Source organism: Carassius auratus, chromosome 35 (genome assembly GCF_003368295.1).
Source record: "Carassius auratus strain Wakin chromosome 35, ASM336829v1, whole genome shotgun sequence".
Lineage (NCBI taxonomy): Eukaryota > Metazoa > Chordata > Actinopteri > Cypriniformes > Cyprinidae > Carassius > Carassius auratus.
Window position 1 is genome coordinate 7,075,504 of NC_039277.1, and position 21,926 is coordinate 7,097,429.

A 21,926-nucleotide genomic window follows, 5' to 3' on the forward strand; every position below is an offset into this window, starting at 1 on the left:
CAAGCTTAAGATAAAATTGCATATTTTAAATCACCAATGACATAGCCTATTGGACAACAACGGTCTCATAATTTATCAATGGCTGTGTACTTTACCAATTAGTGATTAGCTCTTTTATTCAGAAGGCGGGGCTTCCTTCGATTGAGAGGTTAGACATATTAGGCGCTGTATATTTTTCCTCTTTCAAAACTATATGAAACACACGTCTTATCTGGTATTTTGTAGTCTTTGGCGTCTATCTAGCTCTTCTTTCCTCTCAGGGAATTTTGAGAAAACGTGACTACATTTCAAGCAGGTATAAACATTTGTTTCTCTCTCTTTTTCTTTCTTGGCTAGGGAAATGTACGCTGATGGTGTGCCTCCATTCATCTTTTTGCGTTTTCTGCCTCTCCCTCCATGGCTCCCTCTCTTTTACACACACACACACACACACACACACACACACACACACATTCGTTCCCCTCCCTCCCTCCCTTTCGATTGATCAGAGGCTTGTGGGTGTCTTGGATGAGTCATATCAGCAATTTACCCAGTTTAAAGAATCTTTCAAATTACTTCCCATCCAGTTGGGTACCGTGCTGATAACCGATAACAGTTTTCGTTCATACAAGGAGATTTGGAGGACACTTGTGCGCTGGTGTTGTCGGACGCGCGTGTTTATGGCGCGTAACTGTGTATGTGTGTTGTGCAGAGGTGCGCCTGCGCGCGTCGCGAGCTCGGTAAACACCGACAGACAGTCATGTGGCTGAAAACAAAAATGATGAAGACGATCCCCTGATCTGCAGGTTCATAAATGGATTGCTCCTCGTAGTTTGACACTGTCGAGTCTATAACAATCGAAGGTGACAATTTGTGTGAATTTTTTTTTATTTTTATAATTCGTTTTAATTTTTCGGGCTGTTAACTCTTGAATGGCCACCATTTTTGTTCTTTACGTTTATTCTGCAGTTTATCTTCTTTTGTTTCATCTTACTTTTTCTAAAACTTTTTTGATACTTACTCGTTTGTGCATTCCATCGAATTTAATCTTCAAAAGGCTTTTCAGACGCATAGCCCATATCTTTTTAAAATCTCTGTCATCGATTAAATTGATAGCCCCCCACCCCACCCCAGTGTTTGCCTTGATGCCAATTTTAAATGTGAAATGGACAACATCAGAGAGGAACCATAAGTCACAACGTTTGGAAACGCGTAATGATAGCGCCCTCTCCTGGAATTATTTCCAAGATATATACACACTCAGACAAAGCAGTATATTAAACTCTCTTTATCATACATTATTGACATTATAATTAAGTCTTTAATAAAGTCTTGAAAATACCCATATTAAAATGCATGTAAAAATTAGAATGATATCTGTATATTTCCACATGTAGGCTAGCAATACATTTTATTGTAACCTTTCATTAAAAAATAAAATAATAATTTGTCTAAAAATAAATGAATAAATTGGATTTTAGGCCAATGTATGACAAAATATAGGCTATGCCCTAACACGTATTTTGCATTAGAGTAAATTTGTCAAAACATAAGATTTGTTTATAGCCTGTCATTCCGACTCCATGTGATTGTTTCTTGGCCACTTATTTATAAATACTACTTATAAAACATATTTGAGATTTTAACTAATATAGCCTATGTTTAAAACTAATTTCCAATTTATTTTAGCATTCCTTTATAAGCTGATCTTCTTACATTTTGTGATACTAGATTCTATATTATCTGTTAGCCTGCATATGGCGGAATTTGTTTTGTGAATTAAAAATCATGCCGAAATCTTAAAACTTAACGTATCATAACAATATATGCATGTTTATTTCTGTCGAAATTCAAGTCTGCACAAATATCCACAACATATTATTAATAGGACCGGTTAACGTATTTACAACAATTTGTAAGGGGTGAAAGCACAAAATACGTACAATATTTAAATGCGTTGTCTTGACCCTTTTGTCTCTAAAAATCTCGAGACATCACTATTTTTTTTTTTTTTAAATCGTATTTACTGAACAAATGTAGGCTAAATGCGTGTTTTATCTGAACATCTCACCATCGCACCAAGTCAGAATGTTATGTGCGATCCATCGTTTCTCCCCGAGAAAGAAAGAGAGATTGATGGCAGGGAACCGATGACTCTGGCTGATATCAATCGGCTCATTAACTCCAAATACGAAGCCAACCTCCGACGTAATATGTCATTGACCAAAAGGTTTCATCGCATAACTCGGCGAAAATGCGCTTTGGGTGGTTCTCTAAACAAAAACGCAAGAGATGCTAAACGTAAATATATTTGGAAACAAAATTTATTTTACGATAATCATTATCTTTCCAACAACTGTATTTTTACAGCACAACTGATTCCAATCGGCTGTATATTAGCCTATACAGCGCAAACTGTCGTTTTCTGCGACAGAATATAAGGAACATGTTGGTGTTAGCATCTGTGCATTTATCCCAAAAAATATTTTTGCTGACAAAGGTCATCAATTAAAACGCGACAATACTGGTAGTAAGCACTTTTGGTGAATGACGCGCGCAGAGCAGCTGTATGAATGACGACGGGCGCGCGAGGACGGACTACGCTTCATTCGCAGTTTAACGAACTGTGCACACTGTAAATACTGAGATATTCCGAGGTCAAACACTCCCCTGGGTCGACATTATTGAAATTGTGACATCGTGCATAATACATAAACAAACGGATCACTGCTAGCCTCAAGTTAATCCAGTGGCAACGGTCAAAGAGCGATTAACTGTCTGCGATGGGGACGGTGCTTCTTTGTCAATATTTACGAGGAAATTAGCTCTCTTAGGTCGGTTTAAATCGTCAGCTTCAAGTGACTGAATGTGTCACGGGGCTCATTCCGTACTGGGGCACCTTTCAGTCAGACATTTTCGACAAATCAGAGCCTGTCGCCTCAGGAGAGCAGATCGCTTACGAGAATTTGCCATTCAAACAGATGCGGTGCTCGTGTGTGGGCGCGAGGCTTGGGCTACACACCATTAAACTCGAGCCGCAGCTGAGTAAAATGTGAAATGGGAGAATTAATCGATCCCAGGACGATGCTTTTTTCAGTCTGGTGGGAGTAGGAATTCTCTTATTCATCAGTGTGTTATGTCACTTCCATTAGGCGGTGGACATTTTTGAGTGTATCTGAGCATACATTTTCATAATTGCAGCCAATATGTCTACAGAGCCCTCAAAAACTTGACGAATCTTTTCCTTGTGTAGGTGTTAACAATAACTCTCATCATCCCATACACCCAGGAAAAAACTTTAAAAGCGTTTTATCTGCTATTTTGCCCTTTTCTCGTTGATTTACCTCAGTTTTTAACATATAATGTATTCATTCTCTTCTAGAGTGGGCATTTTGGGTCCTGCGTGAAGTACATGGGCAGTTAGGAGGTGAGTCAGCGCGGGGGATGGAGAGCGCTGGTTAAGGGTCGCAACTGCGCTAATGCTGAGTGGCAGTAGATAATGCCAAGCCGTATCAGAATCTGGCCCTTGGAGCTCTTAAATTATTCGCCACCAAGGTAGAAAAGGACACGCATTCACACTCAGATATACACGCTTTCCTGTGAATGCTTTGTTGCATGCCGCATTTTCTCTAGTCCTCAGAATAAAAGGTAATTAACCCCGCCAACTTAAATAACATAAAATAATTATTGGCATCGAATCTGTTGGAAAATATTGATACAATCAGGTATTGTAATTATACTATCTGGAGCGTAAAATGCAGCATTTTTAATTGCCACCCTTAAAATTAATGGTTTTGCAGTGAAGCTGACTGTATATGGTTCTTGAACTGGTGGTTCTTTAGAAATGTATTGATTTTATTTATTTGCTTGTTTGTTTTAAATGTGTTTTTCTTTTACCTTTCAATGTTTCGTTAGATTGTTTAGATAAGCGTATTGGTTTATGGGTTCATAAAGCACCATGTGCCCATGGGCTACAAAGGTTCTTAAAACTGTTTGCCAGTGACATCAGGCTGCAAAACCCTTTAGGTTCTAATTCGAACCAATTTCCATCAACCTGATTAAGTAGGCCACCTGGAAATAACAATAAAAACAAATAAAAAGCAAACATATGTGGCCCGGTGTGTTAGTGACTACACCGGACACAGGAATTAATTTTTTTTAAGGGGATCGTTTATTCCAGACTGCACTTAACAGTGCAGCGTTAATTATGCAAATCTTAAGGGTGTTACACAGTAAGGCTTGTTACAGTGGTTGAAATCAATAAAGATGTTATTTTTTCTTTACATCAAACTCTCTTGTCTCTTTGTTCTCAGTCACCACATTAACAGGTCAATTACATGAATATAACCAACATAGACAACGATAGTGGACTCTTATACTGAAAAACAAATACACAGAGTGTTACAAGATTTGTCAGCATGCATAGAAGATCAAATAAGGCTGCTTATGTAACATAACATGCATAAAAATGAAATTAGAAGCCACATTTCCCAGTAACATTAATACATTACACTGGCTAATATTCACTCAATCTCAAATCACAGTAAATTAACACTTGTACACTTTAAACGTCAACTAATTCAAACTTACTGTTCATCATCATAGCATCACCATAGCATTGTACACGCTTTCACAGCCAATGATGAACTCAATTTCCCCTCTGTGGACAGTAATAGACACAATACAACACTGGTTCTTAACATTTGGAAAACACGACACCAGAACAACTGTAACAATCTACTGGTTACAAAAAAACACACGTATGCATGAGTATTAAACAATTTTTAGAATGGATTAATTAATAACACTCACTCTGTTGCTTCACACTCGGCCTGAGGAAACAGAAGGCCTACAGAGCTCTCTTCTCCCCTCTATAATCGATCAAGGATGACCACTAATCACTTAATGTTCAAATCACATCATGCACAACAAAATTATCTCAATAATAAACTGGCATTGATGATAGTTCAACACTTACGCTTCGAGATCTATTGTCGATCTGATTTCGTCACATGGGTACGTGTCTCGACAGAAATCACGGTCACTCAGCACAATACACAGCCATCCGCATGAACAAAATATTAAAGAAGGCTTTCCAATCACTATATGTGCATCTCTCTCATTATATTGATAATAATACGGAGTTTTATGGCTTCGACGCTCCACCGCATGAGCAGCATTCAAAACACGTTATGAAAACGCGCTGTTTACAGGCGAATCTCGCGACACTTCCAGAACGTCACACATTCACATTTCTTAAAGGGCTAGCGTATTGGATGGAACATGCTACAGTGTGATACATGCTGAGTCCCTTAACATCAAGCTTTTACTAATCAGTCCAGTGATAACTTTTGTAACTTTTTGACCTGGTTACACTCTCCCCTGCTGATAGTCGACGTCCCCGGTGACTACCAACCCTAATCATCTTGTCCCCCTTGAAGCTTCCCTGTGGTATAGAGGACCATGCCAGCTAGCACCTGGGAGAGCACATCAGGACTAAAAGACACTGCATTACATGTAGACTTGGGTAATCGGTTTGGGTTACTATGCACTCCTGCAGTTGTTCTAGGTGTTTTACGCACAGCAGGATAAGGCACTTCTGGCTTAACACACTCTTCTCTTTTCTTTCTAGGGGTAGGCACCGGTCTCATCGCTGGATTCTCAGCAGGTAAGCGGACACTTTCGGTTTCTGGCTCCCGAAATACTGGCGTCACTTCCAGGTTATCATCATGTGTCTCATGACTCGCTGGTCCTGACCAGTCACCGCTCATACCAGATTCCTCTTCCTGATCATTGAGATAGTCTCCGAGCTGAGGAACGGGCTGTTTTGCAGACTCCGAAGTTGAGACTAACGTCAGTTTCTCCCCAGGACACAGAACTTCCTCCACCAGAACGCACTCTGTCTCCAATGAGGGGATTTCTGACTCTGCAGGTGAGGTAGGTACCTCCAGCACAAGGGACTTCCGACGCCTTGGAATGGGCACTGGGACTGGACTATTGCAGGGCCTGAGGTTGGATCTGTGCACTCTTTTTACCATATCCCCTTCGACAGACTCCACAGTGTATGTGGTCCCCTGAACCTCTACCACTCTGTAAACGGTGGAAGACCATGCATCCTGAATTTTGTTTCTTCCTGGTGGTCGGTGTCGCAGGTACACATGTTGTCCAATCTCTACCGTGGGGCAATATACTTTCTCCTCATGCTGAATTGCTCTTTCCACAGCCTTCCTTTCTGCATATTCCTTTGCTCGAACATGGGCATCTCGGAGACGTTCCTGGTGTACTTTTAACCAATCAAGTTTGTCATCCGTTATAGGCTCTTGGCCCAACAGAGCATCAACTGGCAGATGCGGCTGAACCCCAAATAACAGATAGTACGGTGAGTACCCTGTGGATGAGTGTGGCGTCACATTATATGCATAGACCAGCTCTGATAAATGTTCTGGCCACTTGCGCTTCTTTTCGGGTGGGAGAGACTTCAGAAGGTCATGAAGGGTTCTATTGAACCTCTCACATTGAGGATTGCCCTGGGGGTGATGTGGTGTCGTCCGAGTTTTCTTAACTCCGTACAACTTGCAGAGTTCCGCAATCACAGCGCTTTCAAAATTTCTGCCCTGATCAGAATGCAGACGCTGCGGCACTCCATATTTCAGGAACCATTCTCTGAGGAGCATTTTGGCAGTGGTCTCAGCCTTTTGGTCCCGTGTGGGAAATGCTTGACTGAACTTTGTGAACACATCAGTCACCACTAGAACATTTTCTCGCCCATCCGTGGCTGGTTCCAGGATTGTAAAGTCGACTGCTACAACCTCCAGTGGCCGGGAAGCCAAGAATGAAGCCCAAGGCGCCTTGATCTTGGGTTGCGGCATCTTTGCTAACACGCAGCGCTGACATCGCTTCACCCACCTTTCCACCTCCTCATACATTCCTCCCCAGAAACATCTCTGTCTCACCAGGGCTAATGTCCTCTCTATACCCTGATGGCCCATCTGATCGTGAACGTTCTTCAGGACTTGTTCTATCAGACAGGTGGGTAACAACATCTGGTGACATTCTCCAGTGTGGACGTCATCGATAACACGGTATAAGAGACCATCCTTCTCTCTGATCTTTGGCCATTGTTTCAGCAAAGAACGCACAGACCTGGACAAACCTAACTTCTCTTGCTTGGTAGGTTTCCTTTGACGGCTCCAGAACTTCTTGAACACACTGAGAGTTGGATCAGACTCCTGAAACTGACGAAGTTCTGACTTTGAATATCCTGGCAAAGTGGGGGTATTCTCACACCCAACATCCTCTTCTCCTGCCAAAGATGCCTTTAACTGCCAGACTTTGCCACCCTCAACTCCTACTGCTACGAGGTCTGGTCCCAGAGCTGTTCCTGTCCTGAGGGAGTTACAGATTGCCACACAGCCATCATACTCTGCATCTTCACTTTCAAAGTCTGGTTCATCGGATCCTGGTATCCTGGAAAGGGCGTCAGCAGCAGTGTTGCATCGTCCAGGGCGGTACTTGACATCGAAATCAAACACAGCGAGTTGAGCAGCCCAGCGTTGTTCAATGGCTCCCAACTTGGCAGTCCCGAGGTGGCAGAGGGGGTTGTTGTCCGTTATGATGGTGAATTTGGACCCCAGCAGATAACTTCGGAACTTTTCAGTGACCGACCACTTAAGAGCTAACAGTTCCAGCTTCATGCTACTGTAGTTTTTATCATTTCTCTCAGCCCCTCTCAACCTCCTACTGGCATAAGCGATGACTGTCTTCTTACCCTTTTGATGCTGGTACAAGACTGCTCCTAACCCAAGGTTGCTCGCATCAGTCTCAATCACAAAGGGAAGAGTGAAATCAGCATACCCCAGCGTTGGTGCACTGGTAAGCTTGTCTTTGAGACGTTCGAATGCCGTCTGACACTGAGAAGTCCAGGAACTCTTATACAGTTGAGCTGCCTTGACGTGACTTGTCTCCCTAAGGCACGCATTCACTACATCATGCAACGGCCCGGCTATCTGGGAGAAACTTTCGATGAATCTCCTGTAATAGCTACAAAACCCCAAGAACGATCTGAGTTCCTTGAGAGTGCCGGGGACTGGCCACTCCCGAACTGCACTTATCTTATCAGGGTCTGTACTCACGCCTTGGGATGAAACTTGATGGCCCAGGAATCTCACTTCCGGCTGCAGGAAATGACACTTATCTATTTTAATCTTCAGCCCAGTTTCCTTCAACCTTCTAAACACAGTTTCAAGTCGCACAAGATGTTCGTGAAAGGTGGACGAGTACACCAACAAGTCATCCAAGTAGATAAGCACAATTTGGAACACAAAGTCACTCATTACGCCCTGCATGAGCCGCTGGAACGTGGCGGGCGCATTGCATAGCCCGAAAGGCATCCGATGGTATTCATAGAGGCCAAACGGCGTGGTGAAGGCTGTCTTATGTCTGTCCTTTTCATGGACTGCAACTTGATGGTAACCGCTAGCAAGGTCTATTGTCGAGAAAACTTGTGCTCCGCCCAGTGCATCCAAGCTCTCATCGATGCGCGGCAATGGAAAAGCATCCCGGTTGGTTTTGGAGTTTAGTTTCCTATAATCCACGCACAGCCTGAGACTTCCATCAGCCTTGCGCACCAGAACAATGGGTGAAGCATAGGAACTCGAGCTTTCCTGGATGACACCCTTCCGGAGTAAACCTGAGATATGCTCTTTGACCTCTTCAAACTGGGTCGGTGGTATCCTGCGATATGGCTGAGCTACAGGAGTATCATCTGTCAAGTGGATTTCATGCTTCACTCGGTCTGTATATCCCAGGTCCTCATCATGGACAGCAAACACATCTGCATACTTCAAAATTAATGCACCGAGCATTGCTTGCTCTTCTGGATTACCTCCCATATGCAGTCTACTTAACAGGTTACTCAGGTCAGCATCAGACTCTGCTTTATCTTTCTGATCAATTCCCACTTCTCTATGTTCGGCAGAGATGCGCTGGAATCTCGCCTCACAGGCGTCACTCTCAATACACTGACAGAGGGTAAGTATCCCAAGCCGAACTTTAGGGGGCAGCCAAACATCTTCTTGGGAGAAGTTGACCACTTGAACTGGAAACACTCGACTTCTGGATGACACTAAGGTGGGCATAGGGATCAAGCCACCTGGTAATGGGGTGGTTCCTGGTTCCAGCAACAGCCAACCATTGGTGTCAGTGGCTTTCTTGTTTACTCTGGCATAAACTGTGGCTACAGAGGATGCTGGTACATGGACTTTGCCCTTACCACCAACTCTGGCTGTTGACATAGTTTTTCCTAGTTCAACTTCCTGTACGCGAGTGAAGGCTTCCCTCCACACAGACTCCAGCTTTCCTCCTAAAGTGGTGTCAAACTCAGTCAGTGCTAACTCTCTGCATCTATGGGTGATATTCATGCCAATGATACCAGGGGGAGTTAAATCTGGCTCTGAAGAATCCCCATCACGGACTATCAGAAACCCACACTCAGGTATAGTAAGCCCCATCACTTGGATGTCCAATTCAACATACCCCAGGTACGGCAGGGGTAGCTTGTTCGCTGCAGTTATTCTTAGCCACTTAGAGGTGCAGTGAAGGTCCTTGTCTTCTCCGTGGAGGTTTTCCCTGAAGAAGCTTTCTGTTAGGGTACTCACATTACTTCCCGTGTCCAGAAGACATCTAACTGGAACACCATCAATGTGAATATCAACTTCAGGGCACTTGCCAACTGCACGCTCTAAGAACCGTTCTTTTGTTAACTTGCTACATCTCGAGCCTTCTGGTTTTCCCCGCATTGCTCGGCTCACAGCAACGGAGGGACCCCGTTTCCCTGTAACGCAGAACTTGTGGTGGCAGTGGACTGGTCTTTGGAACTACGTGGTACAGGACACTGCCTAGCTACATGTCCCACCCCTTCACATCTTAAACAGATGGGTTGGCCGTCATCTGTATACTTGGGCTTGAACTTTGGCTTTCCACTCTGGCTACCACTGGGACCACCCTTTTGTACAGCAAGTTCACGAACTGCATTAGTGAGCTCTCCAATAGCTTTACCCTGCTGCGTGATAACTTTTACTACCTCTTGCAAAGCTGAAGCCATGTCACTTTGTGCAGCACTGGCGGGATTTAAATGTTCTGACATCTCCCCAGAACATGTACTCACGATATTTCGACTCCTGGCCACATTAGCACCACGGGGTCTGTCCTCCACAACCCACATCATGGCCTCTTCACGGACATCAAACAGGGTGGACTGAGGCTTTTCTCTGACCAGCTTGCGCAGCTCTCTACGCAGAGTCGCATCTCTTATGCCTTCGATGAACTGATCTCTTAAAGCCAGCTGGGAATCAGACACAGCGTAATGGGACTGTTGGAGAGCAGAATTAAGAAGCTGAGAGAGAGCATGGGAAAAGTCACGGAAGTCTTCTCCCTCTAGCTGTCTGCGTGCATAAAAAGCATGTAACAACTGTGGTGTAGTACGTTTCTCTCTAAATGCCCCCCGCAAATATGAAAACAGATCACTGGGTTGCTTGGTCTCCCCACCCATACACAGCTTAACTTCATCTAAGGCTGAACCTCTTAAATGTGAAAGTATGAAATCAACTTGGTCATCAACGTTCAAACCCCTTACCCGAATTACACGTTCAACCTCATCAATGAACTCATCTACAGACTGACCATCTTTAACATGATCACCACTGAATGGCATAAGTTGACGTTCCCTTGGAATGTAAACATAAGATCTAGTGGCAACATTACTCATATTAGCAAGGGTTGACATGACTTGGTCGTGTCTTCGACCTAGCTCCAAAATTTGTGACTGCAATTCTGCCACTGGATTACCTAGATCATCATGACCCACCGCCTCAGCATTGTCCATATCACGGCTGGCTCCAGCCTGAGCCGCTGGCACATCATCGTCCTGGTCCATGCTCTTACAATGTCTCTACCTCGAATGGCACACAGTCACAAAACACAGTCACAGCGGATTAACCTGAAGGGCTATTTTCTGCGGTCGCCTTTGTCAACGATCTCAGCGTCGAAGTGAACACCCTCCTGCGTTCCTGAAAGCTGGTCCCGTGCTTCACCGCAGGCTCTCCAGGCACGTCCCACTTCACGTCGTCAACCTCCTTGGCACCGCTAACTCGACCCCTCTTCACCACTACCGTTGTCTATGTTTCTCCTTATCCACCTGACTGTCACCCCAAAATTAGCAATGGAACCCCACTCCTGGTACCAAAATTCTCTGTGGCCCGGTGTGTTAGTGACTACACCGGACACAGGAATTAATTTTTTTTAAGGGGATCGTTTATTCCAGACTGCACTTAACAGTGCAGCGTTAATTATGCAAATCTTAAGGGTGTTACACAGTAAGGCTTGTTACAGTGGTTGAAATCAATAAAGATGTTATTTTTTCTTTACATCAAACTCTCTTGTCTCTTTGTTCTCAGTCACCACATTAACAGGTCAATTACATGAATATAACCAACATAGACAACGATAGTGGACTCTTATACTGAAAAACAAATACACAGAGTGTTACAAGATTTGTCAGCATGCATAGAAGATCAAATAAGGCTGCTTATGTAACATAACATGCATAAAAATGAAATTAGAAGCCACATTTCCCAGTAACATTAATACATTACACTGGCTAATATTCACTCAATCTCAAATCACAGTAAATTAACACTTGTACACTTTAAACGTCAACTAATTCAAACTTACTGTTCATCATCATAGCATCACCATAGCATTGTACACGCTTTCACAGCCAATGATGAACTCAATTTCCCCTCTGTGGACAGTAATAGACACAATACAACACTGGTTCTTAACATTTGGAAAACACGACACCAGAACAACTGTAACAATCTACTGGTTACAAAAAAACACACGTATGCATGAGTATTAAACAATTTTTAGAATGGATTAATTAATAACACTCACTCTGTTGCTTCACACTCGGCCTGAGGAAACAGAAGGCCTACAGAGCTCTCTTCTCCCCTCTATAATCGATCAAGGATGACCACTAATCACTTAATGTTCAAATCACATCATGCACAACAAAATTATCTCAATAATAAACTGGCATTGATGATAGTTCAACACTTACGCTTCGAGATCTATTGTCGATCTGATTTCGTCACATGGGTACGTGTCTCGACAGAAATCACGGTCACTCAGCACAATACACAGCCATCCGCATGAACAAAATATTAAAGAAGGCTTTCCAATCACTATATGTGCATCTCTCTCATTATATTGATAATAATACGGAGTTTTATGGCTTCGACGCTCCACCGCATGAGCAGCATTCAAAACACGTTATGAAAACGCGCTGTTTACAGGCGAATCTCGCGACACTTCCAGAACGTCACACATTCACATTTCTTAAAGGGCTAGCGTATTGGATGGAACATGCTACAGTGTGATACATGCTGAGTCCCTTAACATCAAGCTTTTACTAATCAGTCCAGTGATAACTTTTGTAACTTTTTGACCTGGTTACACATACACCATAATAGGGTTAGGACGGGTCTTAAAGTTTCATGCCAATTCAAGAGCACGAGTCTATTGGATGCAACCTTTGAAAATATTGAAATAAGGTTCCCACTCTATAATGAGACAGCTTTGATGCTGCCATTTCGAGTGTGGCTCGTGGGACTTCAATATCGGCACTGCAACTAATCCAATTACACGAATCATAAACTGTGATTGGCGGGATTGCTGTTGGCTCTAATGCCACGCCAGCGTTTTCCAATTAGGCCTATTCCCGAAACCTACAGTATTCATAAAAAGGTTCTAAACCACATCAGACTGAATTCTTATCTCGAAAAGCGTAATTGCAAGTAAGAGAATGCTAGAGTATGGTTACACTCGTCATTAAACGTCTGGACTATTTCTGGATCATTTGTAGGTCAGTTGAATCAACTGAAGCTACCTGTACATGCACATAATTAATAAATAAATAAAAACTTTAATTTGAAAACATGACATGAGAATGACGTTAGAAACAGATGGATAAAAGTCAGGGGCGGCAGGAGACAAAGAGCGGAAAATTGAACGAGCTTGGGAAATTGAGCGGAAGTAGAGCAGTGAAGCTGAACCGCCTGCGTCACGGTGGGTGCAGCCGTTCGGTCTCTCGATCCAGCTCTGATTAAGGCCACCTCGAAAACAATCAACAGGCCAAAGGGGTCTACTAGTGACAGTGTCAGTTTATGCTAGGTGCATGGTATAATCTATAAATACATCCTACGTATTTCGAATAAACGGATATTCAAACCTGAATGTATAGCTAATGTTCAAAAAAGCAAATCAACTCAGCCACAATTAGATTTAATTTCTGTGTGAGTTAATATAGCAGTGGTGCTTTCACTGTGTACAACAGCGCTCCGTTCTTAATGGAGAGACTATTTCATTCATACAATCTCTGTTCATTCATCAGAGCACCGTAGCGTACCCTCTGAGTTCAAACGAGACACGAAATTCTTATCAATGGAGAGTCTGACGTCAACAGCGGCGGGATGACGAGGATCACGTGTCCAGACGCGTCTATACAAATGGGAGTTGCGCTGTCCGTGGTACTGAAAAAAAATCACGCTCCGCAATCATCTCTCAACAAGACAGATCGAACTGTATTTGAAATCATTCTTGTGGGAAGCAAACTTTCTTTAACTCAAGTTTTAAATGAACTTAAGGATAGCGGTTATTTCTAAACCTCGTCCGAGAAGCACACGGTTTTGAGTTCCAGCTAATTTGTTTCGGGAAATCAGGTAAGTGCACTGACATTCCTACACGCATTCGATAAATAGTTTATAGCTCATATAAAAACAAAGAGAGGCTACGAAGGAATAATTAATACGTTTTCCGCTGATACTTACCTTGAGATGATGTTGAATCTCAGTGCAAGTCATTCAAGGAGATGCCGGTCGACCGATCAACAAGCGTTTCATTCATAAATTTCTAAACGTCTTTCCCCCACTTCTTCTTCTTCTTCTTTTTTCTTTTTCTTTTTTTTACAATCCGCATCAGTATTTTCCCGACAAGGTAATCTTGATATGTGTTCTCTATGTTTCATCTTTGCTAAATCAATCCAATATTTATAAAAATAGATTTTATTTATATTTATAATATATTTTATTTTTGGAATGTCTGCCTCAGAATGATGATTTCCTTTTCCTTTTTTTTTTTTGAAGAAGAAGAACTCTAAAGAGTTCGCCGGAAGTTCATTGTTTGAAAATCGAAAGAAGGGGAGATGTAAAGATGTGCATGTAAATAAACGCTGACAACGGATATTGCTTTTATATAATTATATTACATGATAGTTTGCATTTTTGTAGAGAGTGAGAGAAAGCACATGCGAACTTATAAGGTTTCTTTTATGCATGCTTTCAATTCCCTTGTGAGTCAAGAAAGACGATTTACACTAAATATAGCTTCATTGACCATATGTCGCCTTGCTGTGGCGTTTTGCTAATCCGACTCCAGAAGTGATAGGTGAAGTGGCAACTAGGGAATTCGCTCGGTATTACCCTTATATGTTTTCGTGTGGGCTCACTTTAATTAAAGCATAAGAAATAATTGGATTTAAAAAGGGATAATATATTGTGTTAATGGCGTACTGCTGTAAAACAAGCGCACGTTGTATTATTCTACCGTACTAATTTAGTTAAACAGATTTCAGCTCTCACACGTACTGCTGTTGATAAAGCTGTTAAAATATAAGCGTCAATAAAATGTATAGTCTTGTTAATGCTCAGAAAAATGAAAAACACAGACCAATCACCATTTTTTCTTTTGTCTTGGTAAGGTGCTCCCCTCTCCCCCATCCTGTCCTCTCTGCATGGTCATGTTCTGCTGTTGCTACCCCTCCAGCACCTCAGCTCTCCTGTTAGTCCTCCTCAGCCTCACCCCACTGCTGGCCCTGGCTGCCCCTGCACTTCAGGAGAGATCTCCAGTCAGCAGCAGCATCGATGAGGCTCTCAACTTGGCAAAAGAGGACCTGGGGGCAGCAGAAGGACCTGCTTGGACTCATAGGACAGTGGACAGCCTGCTCCAGAAACCCTCGGGACAGGAACATGTCCCAGATATGGACTCTGCCAGTTCTCTAGCCTCGGTTTTGCTTGAGGCTCTTGACCACCCGGTTAGAGAGAAGATGACCCAGGGGGAATCTGAAGAAGAACTTGTGATAGAGGCAACAATGAATCAGGGAGACCTTGAGCAGAACAAAGAGAAATTGTCAGAGGTATTACAGCAAGGGGAGGAAAACTGGGGACAAGAAAAGCCAAAGGATGAAAGTGAGAGTGTGAAGGAGGACAAAGTGAATCCGGTTGGAGGAATGGATGGACGGAATCAGTCTAACATTGCCAACCCCATTCAACGCAAAACCAGGGGCTATTTCCAAAATATTGACCTCGGACTGCAAGACAATGAGATCCTCCCACCTCTAAAAGGCTATAAAGCCTATAACCAGCAACTTGCCCAGGCAACCAAGAAGCTTAAGTGGCAGGAGGAGCAAACGAGAAACCCATCCCAGCTTGACAGAAACTTCATGGATGATTTTGATTTTGTGGAAGAGGAGGAGGAGATTCTGACACGCAAGGAGGAGGAGGCACGGGCACGGGAAGAGCAGGAGGAGGTGAGGCGGCAGGAGGCAGAGGCACAGGAGGCGCGTGACGAGGAGCAGAGATTGGCAGACATCGCCTCTGACATGCTTCTGGAGTACATGGGCAGGAAGCAGAAAGCATCATCCTACATGAGAGACATGAAGGAGGCAGCTCTTCTAAACAACGTGGCTGAGGACAAGCGTTCAAACGAGGTGGAGGATAACGACGACGATGATGAGATGGATCCCCAGACAATCGACAAATTGATAGAGATTTCCAGCAAGCTGCACTTGCCTGCTGACGATGTGGTCGAAATAATCAGCGATGTTCAGGAGAAGAAGAAAAAGAGGAAGGATTTACCCCCGAGCAACACTCCTCGTTTTCGCCCTCTAGTTCCTCTCAAAGCCAAGCCGAGGCCTCAGGCATATCAATATCCCAAGCCACCTAAGAAATCCTCTTATACAGTCGATCCAAATAAGAAATGGTACAAGGAGAAAAACAAAGGCAAGCCCCGCAAGCAGGACTACTGGTTTAAGCCGCAGAAACAGTTTCTGGCCTATCCTTCATTCCCCTATTATCAGAAGCCATATCGAGCCTATTACCCGGTCTTCTTCCCACCCCCCAAGCCGCGGTTCTATAGAAATCCTGCTCTGTCATTTGACTACAACTTTGGGGACTCCATGGGGTATGGTCTGAAGCCTCCAAACCGTAGGAACAGAGACAGGCCTAAGAACAGAGACTGGAAATGGGCACAAGCCTCGCAACGCTCCCAGAGCCCCTACCCGCAACCGGACACTGTCATATCTAATTACATTCTCCCCCATCCCCGAACTTACCAGGCTCTCCCCATGCCCAAACCACGTTCTCCTCCAAGCGGGAGAGTACCTTCTTACATCTACCCACCAGACTATGTGTACGATGAGCCGGAGTCTCCACAGGAGGGTGATGAAGAACTGGAGAACTTCATAGAGAAGATTTATTACAACCGTAGGTTATTTTAGTCAGCAGGGAGTTCAGGATATTCTAAAGCGATGAAACAAGCGATGAAAGAGTGAGGAGAAAAAGCTGACAGGGAGTTTGAGCGACAGGGCTATGAAAAGACAGTTAGGTGTTTCTTCTCCACTCTTGTGTTTTGATACATTCCAAATCAGGAACGGAAGAGATGGTGATGCTATATCAGAGCCTCTCTGCGTGTACTCATTTGGTTTCTCTCGCAGTTTACAATTTAATTTGGTGAGAGAATACACAGATGAATTTGTGAGGTTTAATTTAGGTGTGTTTTTGATTCTCTTGCACATGGGAAAAAAATAACAATCAAATACAAAAACAAGCAGACAAAATGGTCAAAGAAAACATTTTGGTGCCAATTGCAAGAGACCCATGTTTATATAAAGATTTATTTTCTTTAGGAAACACTTGATTGATTGAAAAGCAAAGCTTGGGGTTGCATTCTTGACACTGCAGGGCACAGTAATAATTGCTATGGCACTAGTTACACAAACAAGTAACTGTCAAATTATTACAGGCTTTTCCTGAGGGTCTGTTTGGTTTGTTTTGATCAATGTTCCTATTGCCTTAATACTGATCACTGTTTTAGCTCATCCATGTGCATGCAGGTCTTGCACCACTTTAGAAAAAAAAAAATCTGTCACACACACTGTAAACAATGCTTGAAACTAAATCTTCCATTTTATTCACAGAAATGAAAAATGGTCAATATCTTTGCTAGGTTGGTGCCCTGTCAATCTGCTTGGTGGAATACCTGTACACATGTGATTTACAGTAAACTTAACATCTTGCCAAAATTTTGAACAAATTCGAAAAATGCCCCTGTTGCGATGAGTTACCTCCGATGTCCTTGAGAGCCAACAAAATGCTGTATAGTAAAGTTTGTTCCTAAAAATAAGTTTGAAAATGTCTGAAGTTTGTGAGGAATACTCTAAGGGTGAACAGTTTGCACGTCTATCTGTATTTGCATCTTAAAAAAAAAAACAAAGCAAAAAAATAAAAATTAAAAAAAGACAAATTTGGGGAAAATTTCCTTGATCAAACTGTGATTATTTAAAAAACATTTATAAAAAAAAACAAAACAAAGAAAGACAACTCTAATTACTATAGCAAGTGTTTTCATCAGTGAATTGTCTTGTGAAAGGAATATGTTGTTGTCAACTTCCCAATTGTAAGTTGTACAGTGTCAAATAAACAAGTGTGTGTGCAATGTGTAAATAACAGCATGTTGATTACTAGTTTTGCTATATGACGAAAATAAAAGCAATTATTTTATTAAAGTCAGTTTTTTTTAACAGATCTCTTATTGGAACTTCTTCGATCATATCCTGAGCAGAAATGAATTAATTTCTGTATGACAGAGGGTTCTTGCAAGGACTATATGACGTGTCTTATCTCACCTGTAGCAGAAATTGCCTTTGACAACACACAGTTTGAACCAGCATGCCCAGTACATCTTTGAATTTTTTCTGTATTTTCCACAAGCATTTTGTCATGCCATATTACAGCAGAACACTGAAAACACAAACTGACAGACTACAGAGTGAATTTAATCTCACGTACCTATGTGTGTCTGAGAAGATCTCTAATGAGTCACATAGATATGCAGCTCTATGTTTCTTAAAAACCTTTATGGATGAATGTTTGTTGCGGAACAGGATGCCACGAGTAATGCAATCATGACTCGTGGCGTCCTGTTCCCCAACAAACATTCATTGGAACTTGTTGTGTTTATCAAAATGAAACATGTTTACCAAGCATCAGAGCAACACATGTACAGAATTACATGAAAGAAGATGTAAGAGCATCTGAATGCAGGCTTTAACTAGCAAAAAATGTTTTCAATGATGCTGTTCAATAAGACACCACTAGATGAAAGTCATTCGCTAATAAAAAGAACTTTGAATAATAAAAGGCGAGTAATGTGAAGGGAATAGACATAGAGACACACTGAGACCAAATGAAAGAGAGGGGTGGGGAGAGAGAAAGCTGCAGTGATTAATGAGTCACATGATTGACGGGTGAGTCATCTACTGCCATGCACCACTGCAGAACCTCAAGCACTTACACCCTCTCTCTCTCTCTCTCTCTCTCTCTCTCTCTCTCTCTCTCTCTCTCATACACACAGGCACAAACACTAGCCCACTCCCCCACACACTGACTTTGGACACAATGCAGAACTCAATTATGCTTAAAAACACCTGCATTAGGCAAGACTCAAACACACCCATTACCAGAAGGCCTTGCGGTCTAATTCAAACTACACAGCATTTGGTTAAAACACCACTACGACCTCTTGGCGACCGATAATAGTGGGATTTAACCCCAAATAGATGTTCATTATCGTCCTGATGCACTCTAAACATCTACGGCTTCCCATCTAGCAGCCCTTAGTGGTCGATCTGGCTGCAAATTAACCATTGCGGCGGTAGACGGTCGCTTGAAAATGTTCCATTAGTGACCAGAGTGCAGCGGCGATGGGGGACAGTTGGTTATAAGCCTCTGATGTGTTTCTCTCATTCCTTTTCTTTCAGCTTTTGTGTCAAAACACAGAGGGCCATGAATGAGCATAAGTGTGGCGGAGTCTCATGGCGCTGCTGTCGGAGGCTGGTGAGTCATGGCCACTTACGTTCTGCCTCAGCCTCCATCCTGAAGCAGTTTTGCTGAAATATGCAAAGAGTCTGTTAAGTTACAGCGGTAATTACTGTAAATGGACGCCTGACTCTTCAAAACCTTCACACACGAAATGAGTCATTAAATGTATGCTGCGGCTCCATCTGTTGCTCAGGCACGTGATCGCTCACACACATACATGAACATGCAAAAATTAGGCATAAACACAGCCTGATGGCAGTGGAGCCAGTACTTCAGAGGTAAAAAGTGGCTGATAATGACTGTGTGACTCAGACAGATGCTCTAATGATGCATTCTGCCGAGCCGACCGACCAACACAGCACGGGAAAAAACACTCTGGGATGAAACTTTCTCTAAGGTGCTTCAAAGTGCCTTGAAGCTCTCTGCTGCCTTTGTAGATAGACAACCCCCATTTACGTCCTTCCTGGATTTCAGTGATTAGCCGTAATTGAACAGAATCCTTTAAATCTCGGAGAGGTTGTTAAAAGAAAAGATAAAATAAAAAATTCTCTTCCCCCAATCCTTCTCTGTATGCCCAACCTTTATGCATGATGATAATTACCTTGTAATTACCATTCAATTATACCCTCTGCTCTCGCCGTAAGAGCTGTCAGTGTGTCCGTTAATAGCTGATTGCCAGAGTCTGCCATTGTGTCTCACAGGATGTGCATTTATGCCTTTTTTTTGGCATCAAACAAATATACGTGCACTGTCATGTTGTAATATATATGGCGGTGGATACAGCTTTAATATGTCACGTACTAGAGGTTTCATTTTAAAGACTGTGTGAAATGATTTTCTTTCGGAATCCATTCAAAATGTTCCATTTCACCCGCCGGGGGGAGAATGATCTTTGACAGCACTGGCAGGGGAGGCAGGCGTCAGGCTCTCGGCTCCCAGCATGCACCAGCAGTCATGTTTCCATTAAACAGCTTTGTGTGCTCTGACAGCAAAACAAAAGGAATGCCATCTATCACGTTACGAAGTCTGATTAATGTGGCTTGCTATCTTTATTGAAGTGTATTGATGTAAATGGAAGGATAGAAACTGTGTTATGACACTCAAGCCAAAAAAGTGTTGCTCACGATCAGCACCGCAGAAACACCTGCAGAAGGTTAACGGCGAGTGGAAAAACAACATTAACATTTTATTCATCTGCCGGTTGGGTCGGTGCCGCATTTATAAAAGAAAGGGAGGAGGTGAAGAGGGTTGAGGAGCTGATGGAGTCAGATGAAACCGAGAGAATAAAGGTGGAGGTCTGAGTGACTCACTCTCTATAAGTACTTATCCAGCAGCTCGGTAAAGTGGCGGACCACCTTCACAGTAACAAGCTCATTGCCTGCAGGCTTCTCTAGCACTGAACACTCTCATATTCATGGATGTTCTGGCAACTGTGGGCTCTTCTTTGTCCCAGGGGTCGATTTTTATTTATTTATTTATGTTATTAAAGGTAATGGATTTCAAATAGATTCCAATGCTATTCTTTTTGATGTAGGCTCTTTTTTTGCCATGCCTTTATCATATTTTTGGTACAGCTATATATATATTTTTGGGGGTGTTTGAGGTGCTTTATAGCACCACTGCCATACAAAAAACCCATTAAGTCCCTGTATAGTTCTTTAAAGGCTCTCTAATTCTTTTATTGTCTGTTAAGAGCTAGATATGAAATATGAGACATGATGAGAGAAGAAAAATTATGTCACATAGGTTTTGGTTAAGCTGTTTTGGTTAAGCAATTGTTATAATTCATTTTATAAAACATTTCAATTTTATTTGTATAGCGCATTTACAACAGCCCCCAGGCTGACCAATTAAACATTTAATTCAACATTTAAAATATCATTTCAATCACATAATGTTATTGAACAAAAATGGATTGTGTAATAAAATTCTGTGGTGGAAACATTTTAAATATGTTTTCAATGTTTTAGTGGTTACAATTGATTTTAAGGTGTACATTGTAATTATATATTTAAGTTCTGAGTAATATGAATTAACCATGTGTACTTAACAGGGTTAGGGTTAAGATTAGGGTTTGGTTTATGGATGTGATTATGCAAAATGTACTGTTATTACTAAGTGCGTGTATATATGTGAAAAGGACACTGTAAAATATTGTTGCCTGTTTATTAAATATTTTTATTAAAATATGTGTAAGCATGTAAGCTGTGATGACAATGACAATGCAGAACAAAGTCATTTGATAATGTGTGCATATACTGTTGGATATTGTCAGCGGACAAATTACATGAGAGCATTAAAAGTGGGTTTTAAGAGAGTCTATTTTCTAAAAGCCCACGGGGACAACACGTGAACACACACTTGCTGATATTGCTCCCCATGCACTCACACTCACTCTACTTTATTAGGTCTACACTGTGTGTGCAAACAGCCCTCTCGTCTCGAGGGCGTAATCCATTTGATTGTTTACATCAAGTGCTATTGTGGCAGATGGGGTAAAATGTCCCTCAGGGGTGTTTATCCTCAGCTGGGGAGTCCAGACTGCTGACTGACCGAGGCAGACGAGGCCTGACACCTGAGCTCCACTGCTGTCACTCTTTACAGCAAATCTGCTTGTGAGCCATTGAGATTCATCAAATATTGAATGGCCACAGTTTTCCGTTTCGTGAGAAGAAGGGGTTAGAGAGAGAGAGAGAGAGAGAGAATGAGAGAGCAGATAAACAAAAAGAGGTT

The 21,926-nt window shown here is 42.4% G+C and overlaps 1 protein-coding gene across 3 annotated transcripts; it reads left to right on the forward strand.

The window, feature by feature from the left end:
* The first annotated feature begins 160 nt into the window (after positions 1-160).
* On the forward strand, positions 161-17,878 carry LOC113054220 (uncharacterized). 3 transcript variants are annotated; one of them, XM_026219596.1, is made up of 2 exons: positions 161-295; positions 14,795-17,878. In XM_026219596.1, exon 2 carries the CDS (start codon positions 14,828-14,830, stop codon positions 16,589-16,591), a length of 1,764 nt encoding a protein of 587 aa, XP_026075381.1. In that variant the 5' UTR covers positions 161-295; positions 14,795-14,827; the 3' UTR covers positions 16,592-17,878. The 3 variants fall into 3 exon arrangements, with proteins under 3 accessions (XP_026075381.1, XP_026075382.1, XP_026075379.1); XM_026219597.1 differs by lacking the exon at positions 161-295 and adding an exon at positions 3,377-3,406; XM_026219594.1 differs by lacking the exon at positions 161-295 and adding an exon at positions 13,575-13,757.
* Positions 17,879-21,926: the final 4,048 nt, after the last annotated feature.